This window comes from Tiliqua scincoides, chromosome 13 (genome assembly GCF_035046505.1).
Source record: "Tiliqua scincoides isolate rTilSci1 chromosome 13, rTilSci1.hap2, whole genome shotgun sequence".
Classification (NCBI taxonomy): Eukaryota; Metazoa; Chordata; class Lepidosauria; order Squamata; family Scincidae; genus Tiliqua; species Tiliqua scincoides.
The window spans coordinates 9526863-9551303 of record NC_089833.1 but is presented as its reverse complement, the minus strand read 5'-3'; the positions used below and the strand labels follow the sequence as shown (position 1 = coordinate 9551303).

Here is a 24441-nt window from a genome sequence, read left to right as displayed (position 1 = left end):
TCTCTTTGCCCTTCTTGAGAGATTCTGGAGTATTTCATGCTCTTGTTCTCTTTGGAAATGTTTGTGTTGTAAATTTTCCTAAGGCAGAAAAACGATGTTCAGAACGTTTCAGGCAAAATTCCTTATTTTTGCTTGCTCTCCTTTTCCTTGTACCAGTATCCTTCGTTAACATCATCAGTCCCTGACTTTCTGAAGCCCCCTGTCGCAGATCAACACACTACACGCCCCACAACTGCTGCTCCTGCCCTCACCACAAACACCGTGTCTTCAGCAAAGCATGGCAGTGGGCCAACACTGATAAAGGTAGGGGTGAACGAAAGCATTTGATATGTTTGGTTTAGATCTGATGGGGTATCTGAAGGTGGCCAGCCAGATAGTTTTACCATCAGATTTTGTTGGCAACCTTCAGTCTCGAAAGACTCTGGTATCACGCTCTGAATGGTAGTTCTGGAACAGCGTCTAGTGTGGCTGAAAAGGCCGATTTGGGAGTGACAATCCCTTCCACACCGGGAGCAAGTGCAGTCTGTCCCTGGTCTGTCTCCCTGGCTATGGGCCTTCCTTCTTTGCCTCAGTCTGTTGGCCAAGTGTCTCTTCAAACTGGGAAAGGCCATGCTGCACAGCCTGCCTCCAAGCGGGCAGCTCAGAGGCTAGGGTTTCCCACCTGTTGAGGTCCACTCCTAAAGCCTTCAGATCCCTCTTGCAGATGTCCTTGTATCACAGCTGTGGTCTACCTGTAGGCGCTTTCCTTGCACGACCAAGTAACAAAATCTTACAACAAGAGATCTGAGGGAGAGAATCAGTAGTGCGGATCTTGTGGAATTCTTATTTGCAAAACAGAACGACATGAGTAAGAAGAGTCTTTTATTGACTACACCATTCTAGAAGAGTGCAAACAGGTAGTCACTGTGAGATATAAAGACAGAGGCAACCCACAGCTATACCACCTTATCAGCATCATGTCTAGGGCCAACACCTATTCATGTCACAGAACTTCTATAGTATTTAGCTCAGAATTTAGAGACATAAGCACATCCTTGCCTGCTCAGTGTTACTTTTCTGAGTATTTTCAGCATCTTCCCAAAATAAGCACTTTACACTACTGTGGCTGTGTGGGTATGGTATTGTTGTAGACTTTAGGACCCAAACCTATCCATCTTTCCAGGGCTGATGCAACTTTAATGCATCCCCAAGATAAGGGAACAAATATTCCCTTCCCTTGAGGATGCAGTGCTTGCCATGTTGGTACGACTGCATCGGCCCTGGAAAGTTGGATAGGATTTGGCCCTTATTCAGGATAAAAATATATCACTGTGGTTGGTTAGTGCTGACAGTTGGATTAATGTCCTTCACGGGAATGCAGGAAAGAACATCCCCTTGCCAGTTTCTATAAAATTGTTTTATAAGGCATTTCCCTTAGTGAAGTAGACACATGATGTCGTCTGTAAGCTGTGCCAGGTTTTGCCGCAGTGGCTAGCTGTATTTTAAAGATTGTGCCAAGTAACACCTACAGCTCTAAGACAACAGTCCTCAGTCTTAAGCATGTAGGGATCTCTGAGGGATCAGACTCATGGTCTACCAAGCCCAGCATTCTGTTTCTCAAAGTGACCAGCCAGATACTTCGGGGAAGCTCGCACAAGGAACATGAAGGCAGTAAACTCTCCCCTGCAGTTTCCTTCCCAGCAACTGGTATTTAGAAGTCTGCTCCCTCTGAAACTTATATGAATTGCTCAAATCCCCTTTTAAAGTAGTCAAAGCTAGCGGTCGTCACCACATCCCATAGCAGCAAATTCCAGAAAATATCTGCAAAAGTTCAGGTCACCTTTCAATCAAAGCAATTCCCTGTGGGGCTTATAGTAACAATAGAAAACTGTGCAGAAGCCCCTCTGTCTGTCGCCTCCATTCATCGCTTCAGTCTCCACAATTATGCATTATGTGAAGAAGTGCTTTTGTCTTCTGTATCTCCTTGCCAATCAATTTCAGTGGATAACTCTCAAGTTCTAATAATGAGAGAAAGACAAACAACTTCTCAATGCCAAATGCCCACTTTGTCCACATCATAAGGTTTTATAAATCTTTCTTACATCCTTCTTTAGTCGCCTCTTTTCTGAACTAAAGACACCAAAATGCTTTAACTTTTCCTTATACCAAAGGTGCTCCAACTCCTTGATAATTTTGGTTGCTCGCTTCTTCCTGTTTGAGACAGGATGCCCTAAACTAAACAGGATTTCAACCATTTACGAATTCCTGTTGGATCCAGAGAACTATGGTTTGATCACATCACAGTTCACAAACCAGAATATTAAACCGTAGCTTGGGTCTTTTGTAAGATAGGTATATAAACTACCTGTGATTTGAATAAATCAATGTCCTTCCCCCCCCCCCCCATATGTAATGGGAGCCGGCAGATTGTCCAAAATCATGAGAGTAAGTTTTCAGTCTCCATTCTATTTGCACAAAGGAAACGGCGGGCCAAAGGTCATGTTGGCCCATTCCTGTCACAATAATAATAACAACAACAGGTATTTATATACCGCCTTTCTTGGTCTTTGTTCAAGACTTTATTCAAGGCGGTTTACATAGGCAGGCTTATTTTAAATCCCTTATTAAATAGGGATTTTTACAATTGAAAGAAGGTTCTTTCTTTCAAGAACCACTACATTCAGGTGTTTCATTCTGATCTGGCTTCACATTCTGGCCTCTATCCTCCCACGCTCAGAGCAGATGGAATAACTCGGCTCAGCTTGTCAGCTGCTTCAAGGTCGCACGGTGCCGGTGGCCTCGAACTGGCGACCTTTGGATGTTATCTTCAGGCAAATGGAGGCTCTACCCTCTAGACCAGACCTCTTGACCTCCTGGCCAGACAACATGTGATGGTCTGAATGCAGCTGTTGTCTGTTACTGCTGTGAGTTAAAATTCTGAACCAGCTGATGTTTCTGAACAATTTTCAGAGGCATCCCGCATAGTCGATAACAACAAACCAGCCAGGATGTTGCCTGGGCATCAATGGTGATGACTAACGGCACGGTCCTGTGCCGCGTGCAGGCCAGTGCCGCACACGCTGCACGGGTGCCTGCTGTCACAGAAGTGTCATAAAGCATTTCACGACGGCATGCAGTTGCTGGCGCTGGCACGAAAGCCCGTGCTGGCCCACGCGCTGGCACAAGGAGCCAAGTTGCTGTGATGGAATAATCAGAAACAGAAGGACAACAGCAGCTAGCAGACTTTTAAAGAGTTCATGCTGTGGGATAGGTTGGTTCTCTGGGAGTTTGCAATGCTTTCTTCCTGTGCAAGCTCCATAAGCAGAACATTAGGTTTAACTTCACTATTCTTGCCCAGCGCTCTAGCGAGAGGTGTTGAGCTACCCTTCTATGAGCAGGAGACTCAGCCATGTGCTTGAGGGCGCCTTATGGACCCACCTCATAATTTTCCTCTTCTCTCCCCCCCCCCAATAGCAACCCCACCCCAAGAACCCAAGCGACAAGCCTCGGAGCAAGAAATGCAAAGAGCCCAAGCCCAGAGTGAAGAAGCTGAAGTACCATCAGTACATCCCACCTGATCAGAAAGGTGAGAAGAATGAGCCGCAGATGGACTCCAACTATGCTCGCTTGCTACAGCAGCAGCAACTTTTTTTGCAACTTCAGATCCTGAGCCAACAACAGCAACACTACAACTACCAGACGATCCTTCCTGCACCACTCAAGTATGTGAAGCTTTGCCAGTTCTTTCTCTTGTTTTTTTTCCCCCCTTCCTGAGAGAGGGAACCTTCTTTAATAGGGAAAAAGATTTCTGTTTCCAGGGTCACTCTGGCTTGGTGGGAATTTTGGTGCAGTCAATTGGGGAGCGAGCAAGATGCTGGACTGCGGAAGAGGGGGACAAGTAGGCTCTGTAACGCTTCTCCTTAGCTCTGCTGGCTTCAAGGCAATCGGGGTGGCAGTTGTCCTGCAGATGGTGGCGTGGTGTGCATTCATCTAATACATTCTACTGTTTCTGTTATTCGGTGTGTGCTGTAAGTAGGCACTTCACCTTCCAAGCTAAACTGTGCCTGGTGAGGATAACCCTACTGTGGGGGACATTATGAAAACTCTCAAGGATGGCTTTTTCAGTGGGGGAAGAGGTTGGCTACTGCTTTGTCTGTTCCTCTGAGAAATTTGCAAGGGTACTTTGAGGACAGTGCCAGGTCCCCCATCCTTTTTTGCATCGTAAAACGCAGGTTATCTCCGTCTGCAATACAACTGAACCAACGGAAAAGCAGTTGCTGATCAAAAATATGGAGTGCTTTGTAGCTCCTTCTCATTTCACTCATCTTTTTCAATACCTGATTAAAATGTTTATATTGATGGAATAAACCGCCTGAAAACAACCCAAATAAACTGGTTGGAGAGTTTAAAAAGGTACTTAGCTTTCAAATGATGTTCCTCTAGTCTTGTAGAAGCACAGCTAGGCTTTGTGGTTTAATGGGAAATCACTTAAAGTGACCCAGGTTAAACGGAACTGATGTCAGGCAGCAATTTTGGTTGTAAGTTTTGGCTTTAATTTTGTGTGTTTTCCCTTGAAGGTCGGTCAGCGACAAGCAGAGTAATGGTGGAAGTGTTCCTCCGAGCAACAGCACACCTTCAGCAGTTGCCAGCACACCAAGACACAATAGTAACATCTCCAGCAGAAAACCAGGACCTCTTCCTCCCAGCTTGGATGACTTAAAGGTAAAAATGAATGCATGATGGTTGTGGCCAAATTGGGTTGGGGATACGGATTCATTATTATTGCTGTTTTATTTTTTTTCCCCTGACATTAGTGTGCATTGCTGTAGTCTTCTGTCGGCTCATCTTAACCCCCTTCCATCCAACATTGTGGTGAAGGGATAAGTCTGTGCCCTGAGGAGCTTACAGTCTAGTTCAAGGGTGACACCCTTGGTTCATATAGCAGGTTGATTAGAATTCATGGCACCTGCTGAGGGATGACAGTGACATCATTAAGGAGGATGTGACATCATTAAGCAGGTGGCAGCCAGAAGTAAGCATTTTGTTCTCAAGCAGGAACTCATTAGCTGCAAATAAGAGAAGAGAAAATTAAGCAAATCTTGATCATACTTTCAAGATTTCAGGAGAGCCCCATTATACACCGGCTGCCCTTTCAGCTTCTGCCAAGGCATCACTTCACAGATCAGCAGAAGCTGCGCTGTTGAACGGGCAACCTGCATGATAATTGGGCTCTTCCAGTGCCTTGACAGGGAGGCCAGGTGTGCTGTGGTTCATGGGGTCATGAAGAGTTGGACATGACTTAACAACTAAACAACAACAATGCCTTGACAGAGCCTACCTTTCTCACTCCCCTTGAGCTGCCCCTTCCCTTTAGTGTTTCTTGCTTTCTGAGACCTCCTTCCATCTCTTCCTGCCAGACCCTTGGCAGAAGCAGTGTTGCTGAAAGGGCAGTGCTGGGAGACCCCCGTTTTCACATGAGCTGAATAACATGTAGATGTTTGACACCCCTGATCTAGGTGTTGGTTTGAGGAAGAGGACAATGGGTGGGAATAGGCAGGAGCAGTCAACAGAAGCATATCCAGTTGTTTCATTTGCCTGAACTTTAACTGAGGCTGCAATCCTAACCACACTTTCCTGAAAGTAAGCCCCATTGATCAAAATAGGACTTACTTCTGAGTAGATCCAGTCAGGCTTGTGCCCTTAGTTACATTAGGTAAGGAGTACTAAGCCTTTATGCCAGAGACTTCATGGAAAAGGTGGATCTTAAGAAGGGGCTTGAAAGAAGGACATACCCCTTTAGGTGTCTGAAAAACAGTTTGCAAGTGTAAATGGGTAACAAGGGGAAAAGGGAAGGGTTGTTTTGAAGGAGCTGGAGAGTGAAGATCATGGGCAAGAGTGGCAGGGCAGGATACGAGTGCTGAAATGTAGGGAGGAGTGAGGCTTTGAAAGTGAGGACAAAGAGCTTCGACTAGTCCAGGAGCAGACAGGAAGCCCCAAAAAGGGATTTCCGGAGCAGTGTGACATGCTGCTACAAGCATGATGACTGACCTAAGCAAGCAGGCTGAACTGGAGCATTTGCTAAGGGAAGGGTCAAATTCTTGGATTCATCTTTCTCTTATCCATGAAGCTCCCTTGGGCCACTTACCATCTGGAAGGTTTTTTTTGTGGAATAAATGTGGAGGCAGGTGGGGAGGCGAGAAAACCATTCATGTTAACCATAGGTCCCAGAGGAAGGACAGTCTAATAAGCTATAACAAGTCTAATAACCCGCTTCAAGAACTTCATGCATCTGAAGTAGGAGAACAGTGTATGCTTTCAAAAATGAGACGCCTGCCTAGTGCCGCCAGGGTCACTGTTCCCATAAAGGAAATCCATGTTTCTTCATAACCTTTCTTGTGTGGAAGAAGAGGGACCTCTAATGAACAATGTCACCCATTTCCTGTAATTGAAGACCACACATTCTCAGCTTCTGTTAAAATGGAAGGCCAGAAAGGCAGAGTTCAGTCACCTGACATTTTCCAGAGAGTAAAAATGGCCCTGATCCTACAAACTTTAAATGCATGCCATTTGACATCAGTGATGGAACTGCAGAGATAGAAACATTACTTGTGCAAGTGGGAATCAGTCCTTCACAGCTCCCCAGCAAACAAAGGAAATCATGCGCTCCTGCTGAGATCGTGACCTGGCTACGAAGCGTAAAGGTCCTTGGTGGTCTCAGATGAGTTTTTCTCAGTGTTGCTCTTGGGGGTGTTCTTGGCTTAAGGGGCTTCATTGTGATGTATGAGAAGCCCTACTTTAATTGTTCTGTTCTAATTGTTCTTTTTTTTTTTTTTTAAATTCATCTGTAATGTCTAATTCAGTTGTCAGGTATGATGTTATATAGGAAGCTTCCTTGTACTGAACCGGTCCGTGCTGACTGCAAACAACTCTTCAAGGTTTTAGATGGGAATGTTTTTCTGCAGCTGGGCAAAATCAATGCCTTTTTTGGATGCGGCACCCCAAAAATATTCTAAATTCATTCAAACGTCCTTGGCAAAAAAAAAAAAAGTGTTAGCTTTTTTTTTGTAGGCCTGTGCAATGATTGGGGCTCCTGCATGTGCGCAAGGTCATCTGGAGCAGTGTGAGATCTAGATAGGCATTGGTTTCTTTTCCATTATCGTGGACTTTCTCCTTATTTATTTTGTTTTTAAAAACTCAGGTGGCTGAGCTGAAAATGGAACTAAAGCTGAGAGGATTGCCCGTGTCGGGAACAAAAATGGATCTCATTGAGCGTTTGAAACCCTATCAGGACCTCAACAACAATTCAGTCAGCACAGCTAACGCAACAGCAGCAAGTCCATTCAGCAACGGAAGCAGCAATCCTGGGGAAGTAGCTGCCGTATTTCCTGTTGCTACTTTAAGTAAGCCAGTAGCTAGTTCAGTTCCCAGCCTTTCCTCAGAAACGACGTCTGTCGGAACTGGCAGCAAACCAACACAAATGGAATGCATCAGCTCCCCTTTGCCCATTTCCCCGTCTCCTTCAGAGCAGTCCAGTCTCAGCACTGATGACACCAGCATGGGTGATGCCTTGACCGAAATAATGAACATGATGTCACCACCACAGTACACCAGCGTGTCGCCTCTTCGAGTAGCCGCGAACGAAGACAGCCATGCCAGCGGGGGGGTGTCCAACATGGAGCTCGATGCTGCCGAAAAAGACCGCAAGCTTCAAGAAAAAGAGAAGCAGATTGAAGAACTCAAAAGAAAACTGGAACACGAGCAGAAGCTCGTGGAAGTGCTAAAAATGCAGCTCGAGGTTGAAAAGCGAGGGCAGCAGCAATCCCAAACACCAGCGAATCCAGCGCCACCAGCTTTGAGTCAGAAACACGCCAGCCCTGCCGTTAAAGAGGAAGGCACTTTAGCAGACTGCTCTGCTGCTAGACCGTCAGTGTGTGAAGCTAGCCATTCTTTAGGACAATCGATGTCAGTGGATGTCCCGAACCTTGTTGCCAAAAAGGCTATTGTCATCAAGCAGGAGATCCCTTTGGCCAAAGGAGAACCGCAGAATGTCATATCTCAGTTTTATGTAAGTTCCCAGAGACCGCTCCAAACCGCCGTCGTTGCCCAGCCTCAGGCTCTACTTACTGCACAAGGAACAGCACAGCTGCTACTACCGCTCTCTGTCCAGGGTCCAAATTCAGCCACTTCCTTGCATCTACCTGTGGGCAGTATCCAGGTACAGGTATGTAAGGTTTCCTTTGATTGTTTGAATCAGTCCAGCCATCTTGAGGGTAACCTCTTGACTGACATTCTGGCAGCCTGTTGCTTTAATTGCATGAATGGGACTGCAAAGACCACACTTGCTACTAGGGTGAAGCCAATCACAAAGCAAGGTTGACCTTGCTGCTTGGGTCTGTGGTCGCTTCCTCAATACAATGGCTCCTGAGATCAGCGTTGTAAGACAAATCCCTACTTACTATATGTACAAAGGGGCAAATCTTCCTACTGGAATCCATATAACCTGTTGAGGGAAATGTGTTCACTGAAATGAGACCTTTTACACGTGCAAGTTTACATTTGTTTCAGGAAATGGTGCATTCTTAGCATGTGGGACACTGTTGGTCCATTCTTTTGCGCTCTTATGATGGATCCGTGCTGGTCTGGAACTGAAACAGTCCAGGCAGCTGATGTCAGTGAGAGGGATCATTCCAGGCTGGCTTGGAATATCTAAGCCCTGTACCTTCCACATTTTCTCTGGGTTAGAGTTAATGAGTGTACTCTTAGTTAAAAGAAGCTCCTGCCAGGTGACTGGGTAACAAAAGGGGCATGATACTGGCTACATTTCTTATTTTCCTCATCCCTAAAAGAAGCATCTTTGCTTAAGTGAGAGGCCATAACTCAGTGGTAGAACTGATGCATTTCATGCAGAAGGTCTCAGCATCTCCATGCAGAAGTATCTCAGTGGTAGGGCTGGGAAGGAGCTCTTGGGATCTAGCTTAGGTGGACTAGTGCAAGTTGTTTAACTTTATATAAGGGAGTTTCACAGTACAAGGGCAAGGTGGAATGAAGAATTCCATCCCCTCCCCAGTCAGAACAGAGTGAGGGAACATATGGCATAAACAGGAAGCGTGTGTGGCCTTCTTTCCATCTTAAAGTTCTGAAACTGTCTAACAGCAGATCCTGTCCAGCAAGGAGTCATTTGAAACCACCTCACAAGGGCAGGCAAAGGGACAAAGGTCAACTTAACCAGAGTTGCTTAATGTGACCATACACCTCAAATTCTACAATCTCATCCTTGCCCTCCACTGCCTGTGTTTTGACTGCTGAGTTCTACTGTTACATCAGAGATCTATGCCAGTGGCAACTTTCAGGGTGGTTGTGACAGTTGCATCTCATGGGCTGTCAACAGACTAACCTCCCTTACAGCAATGAGTGGGGCCTTCAGAAAGGCTTAACGGTGAACATTTTAAAGGTTTTATTGAGTAGTCCTGGATTCATTCATTTATGTGAGCATTCTGATTTCTAGAGGCACTGGGCGGGGAAAAGCCTCTGAGATTTACTGGCTGCATTCTCCAACCAATGGAATCAAACCACTCTTTTCTCCTTTAGGCCCAGCCACAAGCAGGAATTCCAACCATGGCTCAACTATCTGCTTCATCAAGCTTGCCCCAGAAAGTGCCAGAGGTGCATCCTGCACCACCCAAGCAAAACACTTCACCACAGCATGTGCTGGGCCAGAACCCCCAAAACAGACAGGTTGGTGATGTTGAGCCACGTTCCTGGGGCCTTGAAAAGAGCTGCTCCCTGACAGGTCCCTCAGCAGCCATGGAGGGAAATCAGTGCCACCTGCACAGGATGTATGAAGTGGGGAAGACTAATGGAGTAGCAGTCAGGACGCTGCCCTTCCCCTTTGGCAGGGTTAGCTTGGTTGGCAAGGGCCAGAGGTCTTAGTTGAGGAAGGGAGTTCCCCACACATATGGGCAGATTGACACGCCGCCTTTAGAGTGTGAGACGCAGAGGGCCAAGGAGGAGGGGCAGCAGTGGCGTGGCTGAGAGTCTGGAGAGGCTCCCAGCTGAGGGAGGCAGCCAGAAGGGGAAGAAGGCCATGAACCCTGTTTTCTCCTTTTCTGAGGCCTTAAAGGGGGAGGGGGCATTTGTGGAGCCAGCAACAACGTGGTTAATGGTTGCAGGTAGAAATTAGTAGCATATTGTAGCTGAAACGCTTCGATTTTTGTCTTCATGACTTGTAAATTCACCCGTGTTATAAGCACGTATGCCAATATCTGTTAAGGAAGAGTTCGGGTTGAATTAGATCCTGAGCTTAGTATTTCTGTTCTGTTTTTCTGTTCTAACTAAATTTTATGCTGCAGGTTTTCCAGCTGGAAACAGTTGAGTAATTATAATATGAAAAGATGAGTTGTGTGAATGAACGAATTGTAACAACAATTATAAGAAATGGCAAGTGCACACACATATAGCAGTTTAAATAAATAGGGCTTGGCATTATTTTGAGGAGTGGAAATTGTAGTGAAATTATTACTGAAAAGTTCTGGAGGAAAATGTAAGGTACAGTGGGCCGTCCTTACCCGCAGGCTCAGCGTCCATGAATGCCAGGCCCTGTTTCAGAGGGCTTCCTGGACATGACTGAAAGTAGCTTCCAGTCGCATCCAGAAGGTCTGGGCGCACTCTGAGAAAGGGGAAGACCTACTCCCCAGCCTGCCTCGGAGCATTTCCCTGATGTGACTGGAAGTCACAGACGCAACTATAAGTGGCTTCCGGTCGTGTCTCAGAAGCCTTCTGGGGAGGCTGGCATGACCCCCCTCCCTGTGAGTCCCTGCGGCACTATGACCCTCTTCCCCTTCAGATTTCATTATCCATGGATTTTGGTATTGTCAGGGGTTGGGGAACCAAAATCCATGGGTACCGAGGGCCCACTGTAATTTTTTTTAAAGTGATACCGGCATAACCCTGCCCCACTAGAACTGCTTCTCTTTTGTTTGGCTTACTTTGTTGGTGCAACTCACAAATACGGTAGAGAGTTGGCATCTCATAGGGTAACAGCAGCTAGGATTCTTTCTGCAAAATATTGGAGGTTTCCAGTAATACTTGTCTTGGGAGAATGTGGATAATAAATTACACACTGTGGATACATTAGGAGAAATGCAGAGAAAAAAGTATATATGAGTTTAAATCAAAGGCATTTGTTTTTGCAGATATTTCCACCTACCTCACCAAATGCAGTGTTTTCCTATCAGAATCAGACTGTATCAACCGTCCAGCAGCCTTTGTTTAATCCGGCATCAAATGCTACAGTTCACTCAGGAAACCAGATGCCCTTGATGCAGAACGGACCCAGCACTCCTCAAAAGGTGTGTAGTGCAGTCGAAGGCTTTCTACATTTATGATTTCATGTGCTGGCTTCTGTGCAGTCACATCTTTGGGGACATGATGGGTGCTTCAACAGAACCTTCTAGAACTTCAGAAAAGCAGAGAGGCGTCCTGCTCCCTGACTAGAACTTTCTGACCTCAAGAACCTTCAGTACAGAGTAGGATTAAAAACCAAAATCAGATAAAAATATGATTCGCATTATAAGTGTTTGCTTTTGTTTATATGTACCTTTTCATTGCAGCAATTGAGATGAGTGTTGATAGGTAAGGCTCTGAAGGGCATATTTGCTCCTAAGGAGAGCTTTATAGGGACACTGCTTTTCATAACTGCTAATTGCTGCCCTTGTTTCTTGCAGCCGGCCTCTCCATCTCAGCCCCAGCAGTACATCCTTCAGCCATCTCTCTTCAGCAATGCAGTAACCAAGACAAAAGACCCTCCACGTTATGAAGAAGCCATAAAACAGACCCGCAGTTTACAGGCTTCTCAACGAGAGGTAGGGTATATACCTGGAAATGGAGCGACTGACATGTTTTTATACTACTTTACTTTTTCTTTTGTATCTCTCCAGGAGAGTGACTAGCACAAGCAGGGGATATGATGCTCTTATTTTTGTTATGCAAACTGTGTCTTCCTCAAAATTCATCTATTCTTGAATGTCTTGTCTTTAGCAGGCAGTGAATTGCCAACTTGAATTTATATAAATTTTCTCAGTTCCATCAGTCTTCATTGCTTGCCTACCTACCAGCCAGCCTACTTCTCCCCCGTAGTACTTTGAGCCAAATTACTGAATAGGATAAGGCGGATAGAGAGGTTTCTCTTGCTCTCTCCAAACACTAAAACCATCGTTTCATTGTTGAAATTCGCTTTATAAATGTTCCCAAATCTGCAAAGACTTATCTGAGAGCTTGTATACACTTTTGCCAGTTTTAAATTTGCATCCGGTCTGTCAACACAGAACCTTTATTTTTCTGTGAAGGTTCTTCTGCAAGCAACCTGGAACTCTTTCTCTTCTTGAAAAGAAATGAAAGTGTTTGCATTTTATTTATTAGGTTCGGCATCCCACTTTTTGATTGGCATCTTGTCGTAAACTTAGGGCGGGTTGGGGTGCTCAGAGTTCTTGGTTCTCGAACCCTAAAGCCCTCAAGACCCCCCTGTCCAGTAGTACTGCCACCACCCTGTATGTGCCAGTGCCTCAGTCCAGGGACACTGAGACCCTCTAGGCTTAACTCTATCCCTTCCAGGCACTGAGCTCTTTCTCCAATTAAAGCTTCAGTCCTCAAGTTACTAGACCTCAATGAGCAGTTGGTAGCTTGCTGAACGGCTAGGCAGGATTCTGAACCTTTGTCCCCAACAGGCAGTGAAACAACTTGGTAAAAGAGATTTTCGTTTATTAAGTACATAAGGTTACATAAGGCAGCAAATGCTAGAGGCATAAACATCAAGGAAACATATCAGCAATAAAATAATAAAGCTAGCTGGCTATCTCTATTAATACCTATCTCTCACCTGGGTCAGTTGTTCTTGTAGATCTTTTAGCTCCAGGTTGCCTATGAGGCCAGGTGCCCATGGTGGACAATGGAGCTCACAGTGTGCAGGATGTTGCACCCAAAAACTGCCCAAGAAGAACCGGACACACCCCTTGGGGCACTCATTATTATACTTCTTATGCTAATAGTACTGAGGTGACTTCATACTTATTTAAACTGTCCAATCAGAAACTTTTGTGGACAGAACCTTCTCCGAGTGGGTCTGGTTGACAGCGCTCCTAGTTCTTACCCCTCCCAACTGGAGATCCATAACTGCATTCCATTCCACTTGATCAGGCGCCCCTCAGTCTACTGAGGTGTTAAACATTCCAATGGGTTGTAATTCTTGTTGTCTGTCCTTTCTGGCCAGCAAAGGAGAGACAACAATCTTTTTGTTTGTTTACTCACATTCTTGCAGCTAGGAACTGCTAGCCACTTCTCCGTTACTGACTTAGTTTGGTTCAGGCTTCACATGCTAACCTAGGCCTAAACTGTACATATTTGTGACACATCTCCAAAGTAACTCTCAAAAATTCCATGAAAAATGCATGCCATGAAAGAGTAGATTCATGATGAAAGATATTTGGGCAGAGCAGGGGAGAGAAAAGAACAGGTTGAAGGACAGAACAAGCTTTAAAAGAGGAGAGGAAGACCTCCCACACATGGATGGTTTCTTGGAACATAATAGAGAGGAGCGACTCATGTGCAAGCACGTGATGATATCGCTTGCCTCCCCCCCCCAAGTTCTCCTTGATTGTACTAAACTAAACTTGTTTTAAACTACAGTTTACTGCAACCATGTACACACCATCCCTTGGCATAAGACTAATGTATAAAATGGATACTCTTCACACTTCTGGAAAGGCTTTTGTATGACCAAGTAAATAAAGAACTCCTCTGCATTACAGATGTCCAGTGCGCACAGCCAACAGATGGATGACCTCTTTGATATCCTCATTAAGAGCGGAGGTGAGTCCAGTTGAAACAAAGCTCACAGGGAAGAGAGAACTTTTCTCCTGTTTCATCTAGGACTAGGTTGACCAGACAGAGAGAAAATTGATGCATTTTCTTGGGTGGACAGTTTTTGCAAGCTTTTGAATTCTTCGTTGAAAATACCATAGAAAAAGTAGCTTTCTAGCAACATGATCTAATTTTACTGTGGACGTAACCGTAGCCCCCTTTCAGAGCTTTTAGTACATCTGCAAGTTGTTGGTTGTTGATGAGCAGGGGCTCACAGCAGGTTGCATTGAACCCAAAGAATCAATCTGGAAACCACTGAGTCGAATAGAGGTGTCTTCCATCGTTACGGCAGTCTGCTAACCCAAGCCTTTGAAAAGTCTAGTAAAGAGCATTATGACATCCTCTATCTGTTCAGGTAGCTGATGCACTGAAAGGGGAAAGCGTCAGGCTCTCGGTCAAGAGACCTGATCACAGGACTCTCTTTTGTGGCATAGGCTATAGAACAGTGTTCTTCAACCTGTGGTCTGGGATCCCAATGGGGTTGCAAAGCTGGGCGGTTGCAGCAACCTTTCAAAGCTTGTGCAAGAGAGGGCTTGGATCCAACCCAATAATTGTACTGCCCTATCGAAACTGAGTTCCTGATGTGATCCTTCACAGCCTATTCTGGCTGTCTTGCCCTGCTACTCCTATGGCAGCCTTGCTCAGGCTGTTACCTTTTTGGGTTGTCGTGAAGGGTTTGCTGAGAGGATGCAAGAGGTAGGGGGAAATGTGGTGGGTGGGGGTTCAGAAATGGGTGAATTGGTCCCAGGAGGGGGGAGGGTTTGGCGGTGGGTCCCCAGTCTCATACTTCATTTACTGGGATCATGGCACAAAAAAGGTTGAAGACCACTGCTGTAGAATGTATGTCTTTAACCACACCTGGCACCATCGTCCAGATGGTTTGTGGTAAAAGTTGCTTTGATAACCTTCTCCTGTTCATTAAATGAGGGGATTAATTGCCTCGTTAATAATTCACTGTTTCCTGAAACTGTACGTTCAGCTTCCAAAACCCTTAAACATCTTGCTGAAGCAATAAATCTGAGTGAACAGGTGTCGTTGTTCCTGCTGATAAACCCACTGTTTTCTTTCATGCAAACAGAGATTTCTCTGCCGACCAAGGAAGAACCTTCTCCGGTTTTCAAAATGCATCCAGTTACTGCCAATATCACCACAATGCCAGTGAACACAGTGGTGTCTCGTCCGCCCCCGCAAGTCCAAATGGCCCCTCCGCTGTCTTTAGAACCAACGAGCAATTTCTCTGTGAGTCTGGAGAACCAGCTAGAAGCCCTCTTGGAAGGAACTTTGCCTTCAGGGAACGAAATGCCTCCATTGACTTGCAGTAGTGAGGACAGAGAATCCTTCTCTCTCATTGAGGACCTTCAGAACGACCTCCTTAATCACTCCGGCATACTAGATAACTCACAGTCGCCTATGGAAACGTCTGATTCGCAGTTCACTACTTCCAATTCCTGTTTGTCTCTTGACCTTCCGGACACCAATTTAGACAACATGGAATGGCTAGACATTACCATGCCAAACACTTCATCGGGATTAACTCCTCTGAGCTCCACTGCGCCAAGTATGTTTTCGACAGATTTTCTTGATCCCCAGGATCTGCACTTGCACTGGGAAAACTGAAAAGGCAACAACCTCTTGATCATGGTTTTTTAGAGATCCACTTACAGCATAGGTCCATTGTTTTACTACTCTTTGTTTTCAGGGTCATCTTTAAAACAATATTTAGGAAAGATTTTTTTTAAAACATTGTGTTTATAGATAGTTTTAAAAAAAAATTATCAAGGATGTTCCACTAAAATCAAAGCATAAGAAGATGGTTTCGTAACCATCCAAAATTTATCACCAGTGTTTATTGCTGGCAATCAGCTGGGGGGGGGGGATAAAGAAGAACTTTGGAACCTAGCTCATTGTAAAAGTAGAGAGCAATCTCTATATGAGCAAAGGCATAATATCACTGCACGCAACTGTTCCTGTGGACAGCCTGAGCCAAGCTGTAGCTACCTTGTGGAAGCTCAGGCTGAGGCAATGAAATACAGGTTTGTATTGTAGATTGCCTCGTGACTTGAAAAAGTCTCTCTCGGCCTTGGGGTTGTTATAAGGCCTGGGGGCCAGATGTGGCCCGCCGTAGCTTTTCATCCAACTCTCGGACTGTTGGCTTCTGAGTAGTGCTGAGGTGTTACTGCTGAAATGGCAGCCCACGTGATAACTGGGCTCTGCTATATCTTGAAATATGACCAAGATTGCATATTTTCTCTTCCCGCCATTTGCAGCTAATGCGTTCCTAAGTGAGAAAAAGTGCTTATTTCTGGTAATGACCTGTTTAATGATATTACTTCTGGCCCTCAGCAGATATAAATGCTATCCGGCCCACTGTATGAAACGAGTTTGGCACCCCTGCTCAAGGCTTTCAGTATAAAGTCTTGATTTGATTTTAGGGCTGCAATGTTTAGTCAGTTAATTGATTTTTTTTTTTAAATTGAATAGTCTAAAAAGGTGCCCTTGCTTAAACCGGGCAGCAAACTTTCTTTAAAGTTAGTGTTTTAAATACAGATACTTCTAAAAACTGCAGGTAACCAGCACTTTCTATGTTTGAAAGATGGGGAGAAAGCCTCTACCAGGGTGATGTCTGCTGAGACATATGTACGCATCCTAAGACAATTTTAAGAATGATTGTGTTTTCTCATATGCGAATCTTATGCAGATTTAGGGCCCAATCCTATCCAACTTTCCAGCACTGATGCAACTATACCAATGGGGCTTGCATTGCTCTCTTGATGGAGAGGAATAATTGTTCCCTTACCTGGGGAGGAGTCACATTGAGGCTACATCAGCACTGGATAGGATTTGGGCCCTCAATCCACTAAGACTCATGCAATTAATCAGCTGAGATTTGCTGAATCGAATGACAACCATATTCAGTTTGCATTCAGAAGTTTAAAAAAAAGTTCAGTGACCCACACACATGAATTGCACATTAGGTCCTGTGTTGTGGAAATAGCCATTGTCACTTATATACTCACAGTCGGGTTTGTTTCTGTTCCTTAAGATAGTACTTCCTAAGTCATCTAAGCAGATAACATTATATAAGCCATCTGAACACTATGAAAGAAAGGGATTTGTGGTCAGAGATATGTAGTGATATTTTCTTATGTTTATTAGTTTTCCACAAGAGGGATAGTATAGATATTTTGCAGCTATATTTCCATAGGGCAGGATCTGCAGGTGCTCTTTGCATGCAGAAGGTAGCAAAACGTATCTTCCATTCACAGAAGGGCTGTTCTAGTTCCCAGAACGTTTCACAAGAACAGTGAAACTAAATATGTTGCTTCTTATAGCACTTAAATGTAGAGTTGGAAGGAGCCTTGCAGGCGATCTAGTCCACCACCCCCTACCCTATGGAGAAAACCCAGATGTAGGACTATCTGTCCAGCCTCTGCTTGAAGACCTCCAGCACAAGAGAACCCACCCAGCTCACTAGATCATTAGTTCTTTAATTAAGAAGTTTCTCCTAAGTTTCGAAAGTCTCCCCTCCTATAACTTAAACCCATTAGACCTATTCCTGTCCTCTGGGGAGGAGAGCTCAAGTCTTTGGTCTCTTCTGCCTCCTCCTAGTATTTTAAGAGAGCTGTTATGTCACCTCTCAGTGTTTCCAGACTAAACATAATCAGTTCCTTCAACTGTTCCTCTTAGATTCCTGCCTATCCTTGCTGTTCTCCTCTGAACCCATTCCAGTTTACCTACATCCTTCTTAAAGTGGGGTGCTCAGGCTTGAGCACAGGACTCTCAATGATGCCTTTTCAGTGTGGAATGGCATGTTTACTTCTCATTACTTGGGAACTATATTAATACCTAATGCATTTGACTGCGTGAACTCTTTCAAAGCAGTGGTTGTGTCTGTTTCCATCCACTTACACCTCTTTGTATGCAACCCGAACACTTTGAACTAATGTGAATCCTTGCTAAAAGGTTACAGGAGAAAGAAAGGCTTCCAGGTCCAAATTTAGAACTGTTTTAATTCCTTTTACACGATATTTGAAAATCGAATTATAAGGACACTGAGTGATAAATTTTGAGCACATGGACCTACCTTCCAGATAGAGAGTGGTTCTTTTTTTCCTAATCCTAACCACACTTTCCTGAGAGTAAGCCCCATTGAACACAATAGGACTTACTTCTGAGTAGGCCTGGTTAGGATTGTGCCCAAAGTCTCTAAGTGAGCTACTTCTAAAAGAATTTAAAGTGGAGATGTAAATGAGAGCTGTGCTCACAACCCTAATTGAGGCTGTCTCAAAAAGGTGCTGTGGGGATGGACCTTTAATCATGCACCTGGGGCAGTGTACACATGGTTTGTGTGACACCCCCCCCCCTTCCCAGATATCGCTACAGGCTCTAAGAGAGAAAAACTTGAGTGGAAGGTAGGAGGGAAGCTCAAGTGTTCCAGTAGGTCTCACTCCTCTCTGAATCAAGACCATTCTCTTATTCTTTCTGAAGCAACAGTAGAAGCCAGAGGTATTGTCACAGATTGTCCTACAATCGGTTTTGCTACCAAATGTTGTAACTGAAAACATGATAGCTCAGACACCAACAGCTTCTTTCAGAACACACTTTTTAACCAGAGAGAAATACAGTATTGTGAAAACCTCAACTGTTCCCCAAGGTCTGCATTTCAAAGGAATTCAGACTACCAGGAGCAATTAAATCTTGATTTTGTACAGTAGCATTTTTCAGGATGAAGAACCAAACACTTTCATACCAAACACATACTCTTTCATACCAAACACAATGTTAATTTGACTTTTTCCTGGAGTCAAAGAAAATTTGATTCGAATGGGGACAGTTGCTTCTTTCCAGTGGTCTTCAATCATGCTGCTGTTATCTTCTTGGAAGAAAAGGAATCCCACAGAAGGGGTATAAACACAACGGTGATGACTAGGCCGACAGATATCTGTGTGGCTTGATACATTAGTCATTGTGTGGTATTTTGCGCCAATTGCACACCTGCAGTGCATACTTGCAGTTTCTTTCTTTTCTCTTAAAGCCACAATAGTGAAGGTGCCAATTCTGACACTGGCTTGCTTTTGAGGCTGACAGGGGCTTTAAATTTTTCAAAAATGCTATTGATGTCAGGGTAGCTTTACACCAAAAAAAAAATCAACCAATTTGGGACCCGTGTTTGGGAGAGTGTACTTACGCCACTTTATCTTGGTACTGCCATAGTTTAGTTGGGGTTTGCATGTTCCACAATCGGCTGCAGCGCTTCGTATTATCTGCATTTAAGTTTTGCTGGCTTGGCTTGTGTGTGTGATGGCATTTCCATTTGGAGAATAAGTGAATACGTATCTTCAACTTTACCATTCCACTTGGCCATCCTCTTCTGGAGGCTAATCTTGCAAGGTGCTGAGTATCTATCTCCCCGTTAGAGGCTAAGTGTCATTTTTCTCCCACGAAAGTCAGTTTAGTTAGGATACTTAGCACTCTGATGGAGCCTCTCCTGGGTGTGGAAACACCTCTGCGATTTAAACACTACACTACTGTATGCTAGTATATTCCTGTGATGTGCCGTATACAATGTTAATAGACCAAAGAGTTATGAGGTGGAGTCTGTTGTCTGTACTTTGTATACAAGCATAGTGGATACAAATTAAGTATTAAAACAATTAGATATTAGGGCTAAAATCCAAAGAGGGCAGAGATGTATGCGTGTGAGAACCATGCTCCGTAGCCAGAGCTATTTCTCTGAAGTGTTCTGTACAGCAACACCCACTGCCAAAAGAGGCAAGCTACAATTCAGTTTAAAATGTGACCGGTCTCTTCAACAGTGGGAGCCGAAGCAAAAAGAACTCGGTCTGCACACGTGGTTCAATGTGTGTGTGCATCTCTCTGGGCTTTGGATCCTGGCCCAGGCGATAGGCAAAAAGGGAGTGGGCCATCGCACCCTAGAAAGCGACTGGTTTACTGTGGCCCTCAGACTCGCTTGCTGGCTTCCTTGGTTCAGAATGTGCCAGAATGAAGCCAGATCATTTCTTGGGTGCCACGGAGCCTTTTGTTACCTTACAATGACAGACTGACGAGGCCGCTCGTGCCCGGTTGGCAGAACTCATGTAAATACAGCTCGGCATAGGCGATTTTGTGATGCTGCGGTGCAAAAAAGCCTTCGCGCATTGTGTGCTATCCAAGCCAGACAGCCCACCCCTTCTGCATATCAAATCCCTTCAGGTATGTGACAGAAACCCCCTTCTGTGTATCAAATCCCTTCAGGTGTGTGACAAACCAGCACAGAACCGCTTTCTTTTTTGAAAACATTTTAAGGGATCATGAATTGTTTGTAATGGAAGTATTTATTTTCTAGAGTAGGAGTGTGTGGTATTTTCTGTGCATTGCAGAATAGAGCTTCATTATGAGACATAACAGTTTGCTTTGGATTATACGTTCTGAAATCGGCAACCTGTTGTACAGTATTTACCACATATATGTGAACCTGGTATTTGTGACGGTTTTCTTTTTTAAATCGCTTGGGTAACTTTTGTCCACATGACTATTTTTGTAACTCAAAGGCATTTTAAATCTTTAAAAAAATGGATTATTTGGTTCAGTGACCCTTGGCGCTAGTGCAGTCTTTTCCCCAGTTGCAGTGCTTGCAAGCAGTACCAAAGCACATCCTCCATGCTCACATCGGCTACAGATCTGTGTGTTCGCCCATTACTTTTGGCTGCTTTCTTCATGTGCAGAGTGGCCTTTCCTTGAGAACCTGAATATCTCCATTCTTGCAACTTTTGTCCCCTGGGAGCATGAGCTGCCCTACCTGTGGCAGTTGCTTTAGGTAACAGGTTGACAGGACAGGTCCATCGCCATTGCTTCTCCCTCTCACTTCCTGGATTTGAAATAGGAGTGAAAGAGGAAGGATGGTGGAGAGGAGAATGGTGAGCCAGAGTGTCTCCAACACTCTAGCCCACCATTCTCTTCTCCTCCATGTTTTTTTGGTCGCTCCATACCCTGGTTCCTTTTCTAATCCAGGGAGCCGGAACAGGAGGGATGCCGGTAGCAGCTGATGCTCGGAGGTCTTTGGAGACATATTCCCCATCTGAAAGCCATATTTGAAGCTTCAGTGATCGTGAAAGCTGCTGTGGCAGAAATCCATGGGCTCCTGGTTTTGTGTGTGATGTTCTCGGTCACCCCTGTGAATGAGAGAAGCTTGGCAAAAGGTGACATGTGAATCTGCCCAAGCCTCACTGATATCTGCTCTCTTGTTCACTGTGTGCAAGCTTGCAGCATAGTCTTGCAGATGAATTTGTGTGCTCCTCTTTTGTCAGTCATCTTCGTGGGTATAGTAGCTGGAGTTCTGTACATACAAGTTATTTCTGCATAGTTTCAAAACCCAAATAGACTGTGGGGTTTGTGTTTCAGGGCATTTTGCAGCTGAAGTGGGTACGGCATAGAGAAGTAACTTTTCTGTACTGACCGCTTTTGAAAAATCTCATATCAAATATTCCTACTTCATCAGTGGAAGTGGATAAGGGTGAAGCCCCATACCTAACCACACGTACTAAGGAATATGTTCTGTGTAATTCAGTGAGACTTACTTCCCGGTAGGCCTGGTTAGAATCATGCTGCACATTCGTACAGAAAATTGAGTTGATCAGTATTTATCTGTTGATAAATATCTATTTATGGATATGCTGATGCAGAAACGTTTAAAGCCTTGCCATGTAATCCTTGGCTGGTTTCCTGAAATTCTAGAAAGTGGCTTCCGACATGAAGTGGCTTAGCTGCTAAACATTTCTAAGGCCCAAATCCTAACCAGCTTTCCAGCACTGACATAGGTGTTCCAGTGGGGCATGTGCTGCGTCCTGCAGTTGGGTGGCAGTCACGGAGGCCTCCTCAAGGTAAGGGAATGTTTGTTCCCTTCTCTTGGAGCTGCATTGCCCTTACCCCGGGGCTCGTAAGTTGGTTAGGATTGCGCCCTATCATGATATGTTCCTGAGACGTAGAAATCCAGCACTACTTGTCTGGTTGCCCAACTCACAAAACAGGAAGCTTGCAGAGTGTACTGTGAAGACTCACCGAGCATTGAGTAGCTAGTTGATGCATAATCAGAACCATTAAGCCAACTAAGGGCCCAATCCTATCCAACTTTTCAGTTCTGGTGCAACCTGAGGTAATATATCCCCATACCTTGAGGAGGCCTCTGTGACTACCTGCCCACCACAGGACACAGTGCACACCCCATTGGCACAGCTGCACCGGCACTGGAAAATTGGATAGGATTGAGCCCTAAGGAGGTCGCCTCTGGTGAGAGATTGGCAGGGAGCATCCATCCCCTGCCTCCACGCACCCACCTCCACCGCTCCTCTTCTTTCTACTTCTGGATCCAAAAAGAAAGAGGGAGAATAGAGAAGGAAGTGTGGAGGAAAGGAAAGTCTCTAGTCTGGCCTGTCACTCTGCCTTTCCTCTTCTGCTCCTTCCTCCTCTTTTTCAAAACTAGGAAGGAGGAGGAATGGCGACTGGCATGTTGTACAGTACTGACAATCAGTATTTGGCACACTGCCTTGGATGTTGGGAGGGTTTGAGCCAGCCCTGGACATACCCTGTTTGTTGGGCAGCATCAGTATTTGAGGGACAATCCAGCCATAGTTAAGCCCTTGCAAGTCCTGTTGAAATCATCAGTAGGTTCCAAAGCACTTGACTAATTTATACCCCAATTACTAATTCAGATTGACAGATCCCTAATACGCTGGTGGTGTTACACAGAGGTTAAATAACAACAGCAGGAGCAGTCGAGGTTCTGTTAGAACTGGAATATAGAAAATATTGTCACATGTATTTCTGGAAAAACAGATCTTTTTCATGAGAGAGAGGTTTAATGTGCGGTGGTGGTCAATTTTACACTCTGAAAAATGAAGCCAGTCTTACATCATCTTTAAGAAATCATCGCAATGAGTTTTCCTCTGTGATTGTGTGCTGTTTTTAAATTAAAAGTACACTGAGTTTGGAAATGTTACAAGAATGTGAAAATAATTATCTCTGGCTTTCTAACCATGACTAGGGGGCGAGGAAAATTTCTAATCTTCAAAATCATCAAGCTTTTAAGCTGCGCTACGTTTTTTGCAGAATGCTCAAAACATAAAAAGTTGAGACGGATCCCAATACGTTTGTTTAATTTGACCCGCAGCTGGGCGTGAAAAAGAAAATGGGTCGCTCTGCTCCAAGCACAGAATATTTGTGAACCCGTCCGCTGCCCCTTGCCTAAAAATCTGGTGATTGCAGAGAAGGCTTCGACAGTAAAAATGCATTGACCTGAAATAGTGAACATTATAAACGTATTTCTAAGACCAGCATCGCAGATAAATGAGTCGTAACAGCAAACCCCATAACGTTATCACCTCTACTGCCAAAGGAGCTCACATCTTGTTTTTAATCCATACGAACAAAATGAAAGCCGCCCCCCCCCCGTTGAAATTTTGCTTTCAATTGAAGATGTAGATATTTTTGAGGCTATCCTTTTCATTCTAGAGTTCCCTTTTTTTTGTAGGTTGTGAAACTGAATTAAGTAACGAACACAGGTCTCCCCATTGGAGTTCTCTCTCCTTTGTTCCGTTGTTTGCGGTAGACAATAGCGCTTAGCGTGGTAGGTGTGTCTCTTCTCCATTTCACGGTTGCAATTTCAACGTCTTAGCATCTCACTTGATGAAAAGGAAGATCTGTATAGGCCTCTTCATTTAAGCGCTAGACTGAAGAAAACCACCTTGGCAAGCTGAGCATCCCCCATTGGTGCGTTGCCTTTTGTACAAGAAAACCATGATGCCTTTGTATTTGCTGTTTGCACCCCTTGAATCAATTCCATACGTTGATTTTTCTTTTTTGCCATGTTTTGCACATTGTACTGTATATATGTAATGCATACTGTATTTTTATATGTGTAGTACATTTATCATATATTTTGTACATAGTGGCAATATGGTAGCTAACGAGAAAAATGTTTGATATCTCGGCAATTTTGCAAATTTGTGTGTCAAATAAACAAGTTAATATACGTTGTGGTGGTGGTTTGTCATCCTTGCTTGGTGATGCCCCTTTCTTGAAACGCAACCTGGTCTGCACATGCCCAATCTCGTCTGATCTCGGAAGCTCAGCAGGGTCAGGCCTGGTTAGTACTTGGATGGGAGACTGCCTGGGAATGCCGGGTGCTGTAGGCTTATGCCATAGTCTGTCCATGCCTGATCTTGTCTGATCTCGGAAGCTAAGCAAAGTCAGGCCTGGTTAGTACTTGGATGGGAGACCGCCTGGGAATGCCGGGTGCTGTAGGCTTATACCGTAGTCTTTTGAGACTGAAGGTTGCAAACCAACCAACCCGGTCTTGTATGTAGAAGTCCCCCTGAGTTCAACAGGACTTGCTCCCACTGCCAGGCACTATAGCTACATATAACCTGTTTGGCAAATGCCCACGGGGTGGTGGTGGTAAGTGAGTCACATGGGGGGCAGGGAATCCCAACTTCGCATACACAGCAATACCTTGACTTCCATCCTCTTGATTTTCATCGCTTTGTTCTTTCA

General features: G+C 44.7%; 1 protein-coding gene across 4 annotated transcripts in view; it reads left to right on the top strand.

Annotated features, from left to right (window-relative positions):
• MRTFB (myocardin related transcription factor B) overlaps positions 1-23920 on the top strand; it is a 92507-nt gene extending 68587 nt beyond the window's left edge. For all 4 annotated transcript variants that reach the window (XM_066640426.1, XM_066640425.1, XM_066640428.1 and 1 more), the window contains 9 exons: positions 157-303; positions 3454-3701; positions 4557-4701; positions 7178-8200; positions 9568-9714; positions 11172-11327; positions 11703-11840; positions 13782-13842; positions 14972-23920. In XM_066640426.1, the coding sequence (XP_066496523.1) occupies positions 157-303; positions 3454-3701; positions 4557-4701; positions 7178-8200; positions 9568-9714; positions 11172-11327; positions 11703-11840; positions 13782-13842; positions 14972-15510 (2604 nt within the window). In that variant the 3' untranslated portion in view covers positions 15511-23920. The remainder of the gene's footprint in view (positions 1-156; positions 304-3453; positions 3702-4556; positions 4702-7177; positions 8201-9567; positions 9715-11171; positions 11328-11702; positions 11841-13781; positions 13843-14971) is intronic.
• The last annotated feature ends 521 nt before the right edge of the window (positions 23921-24441 follow it).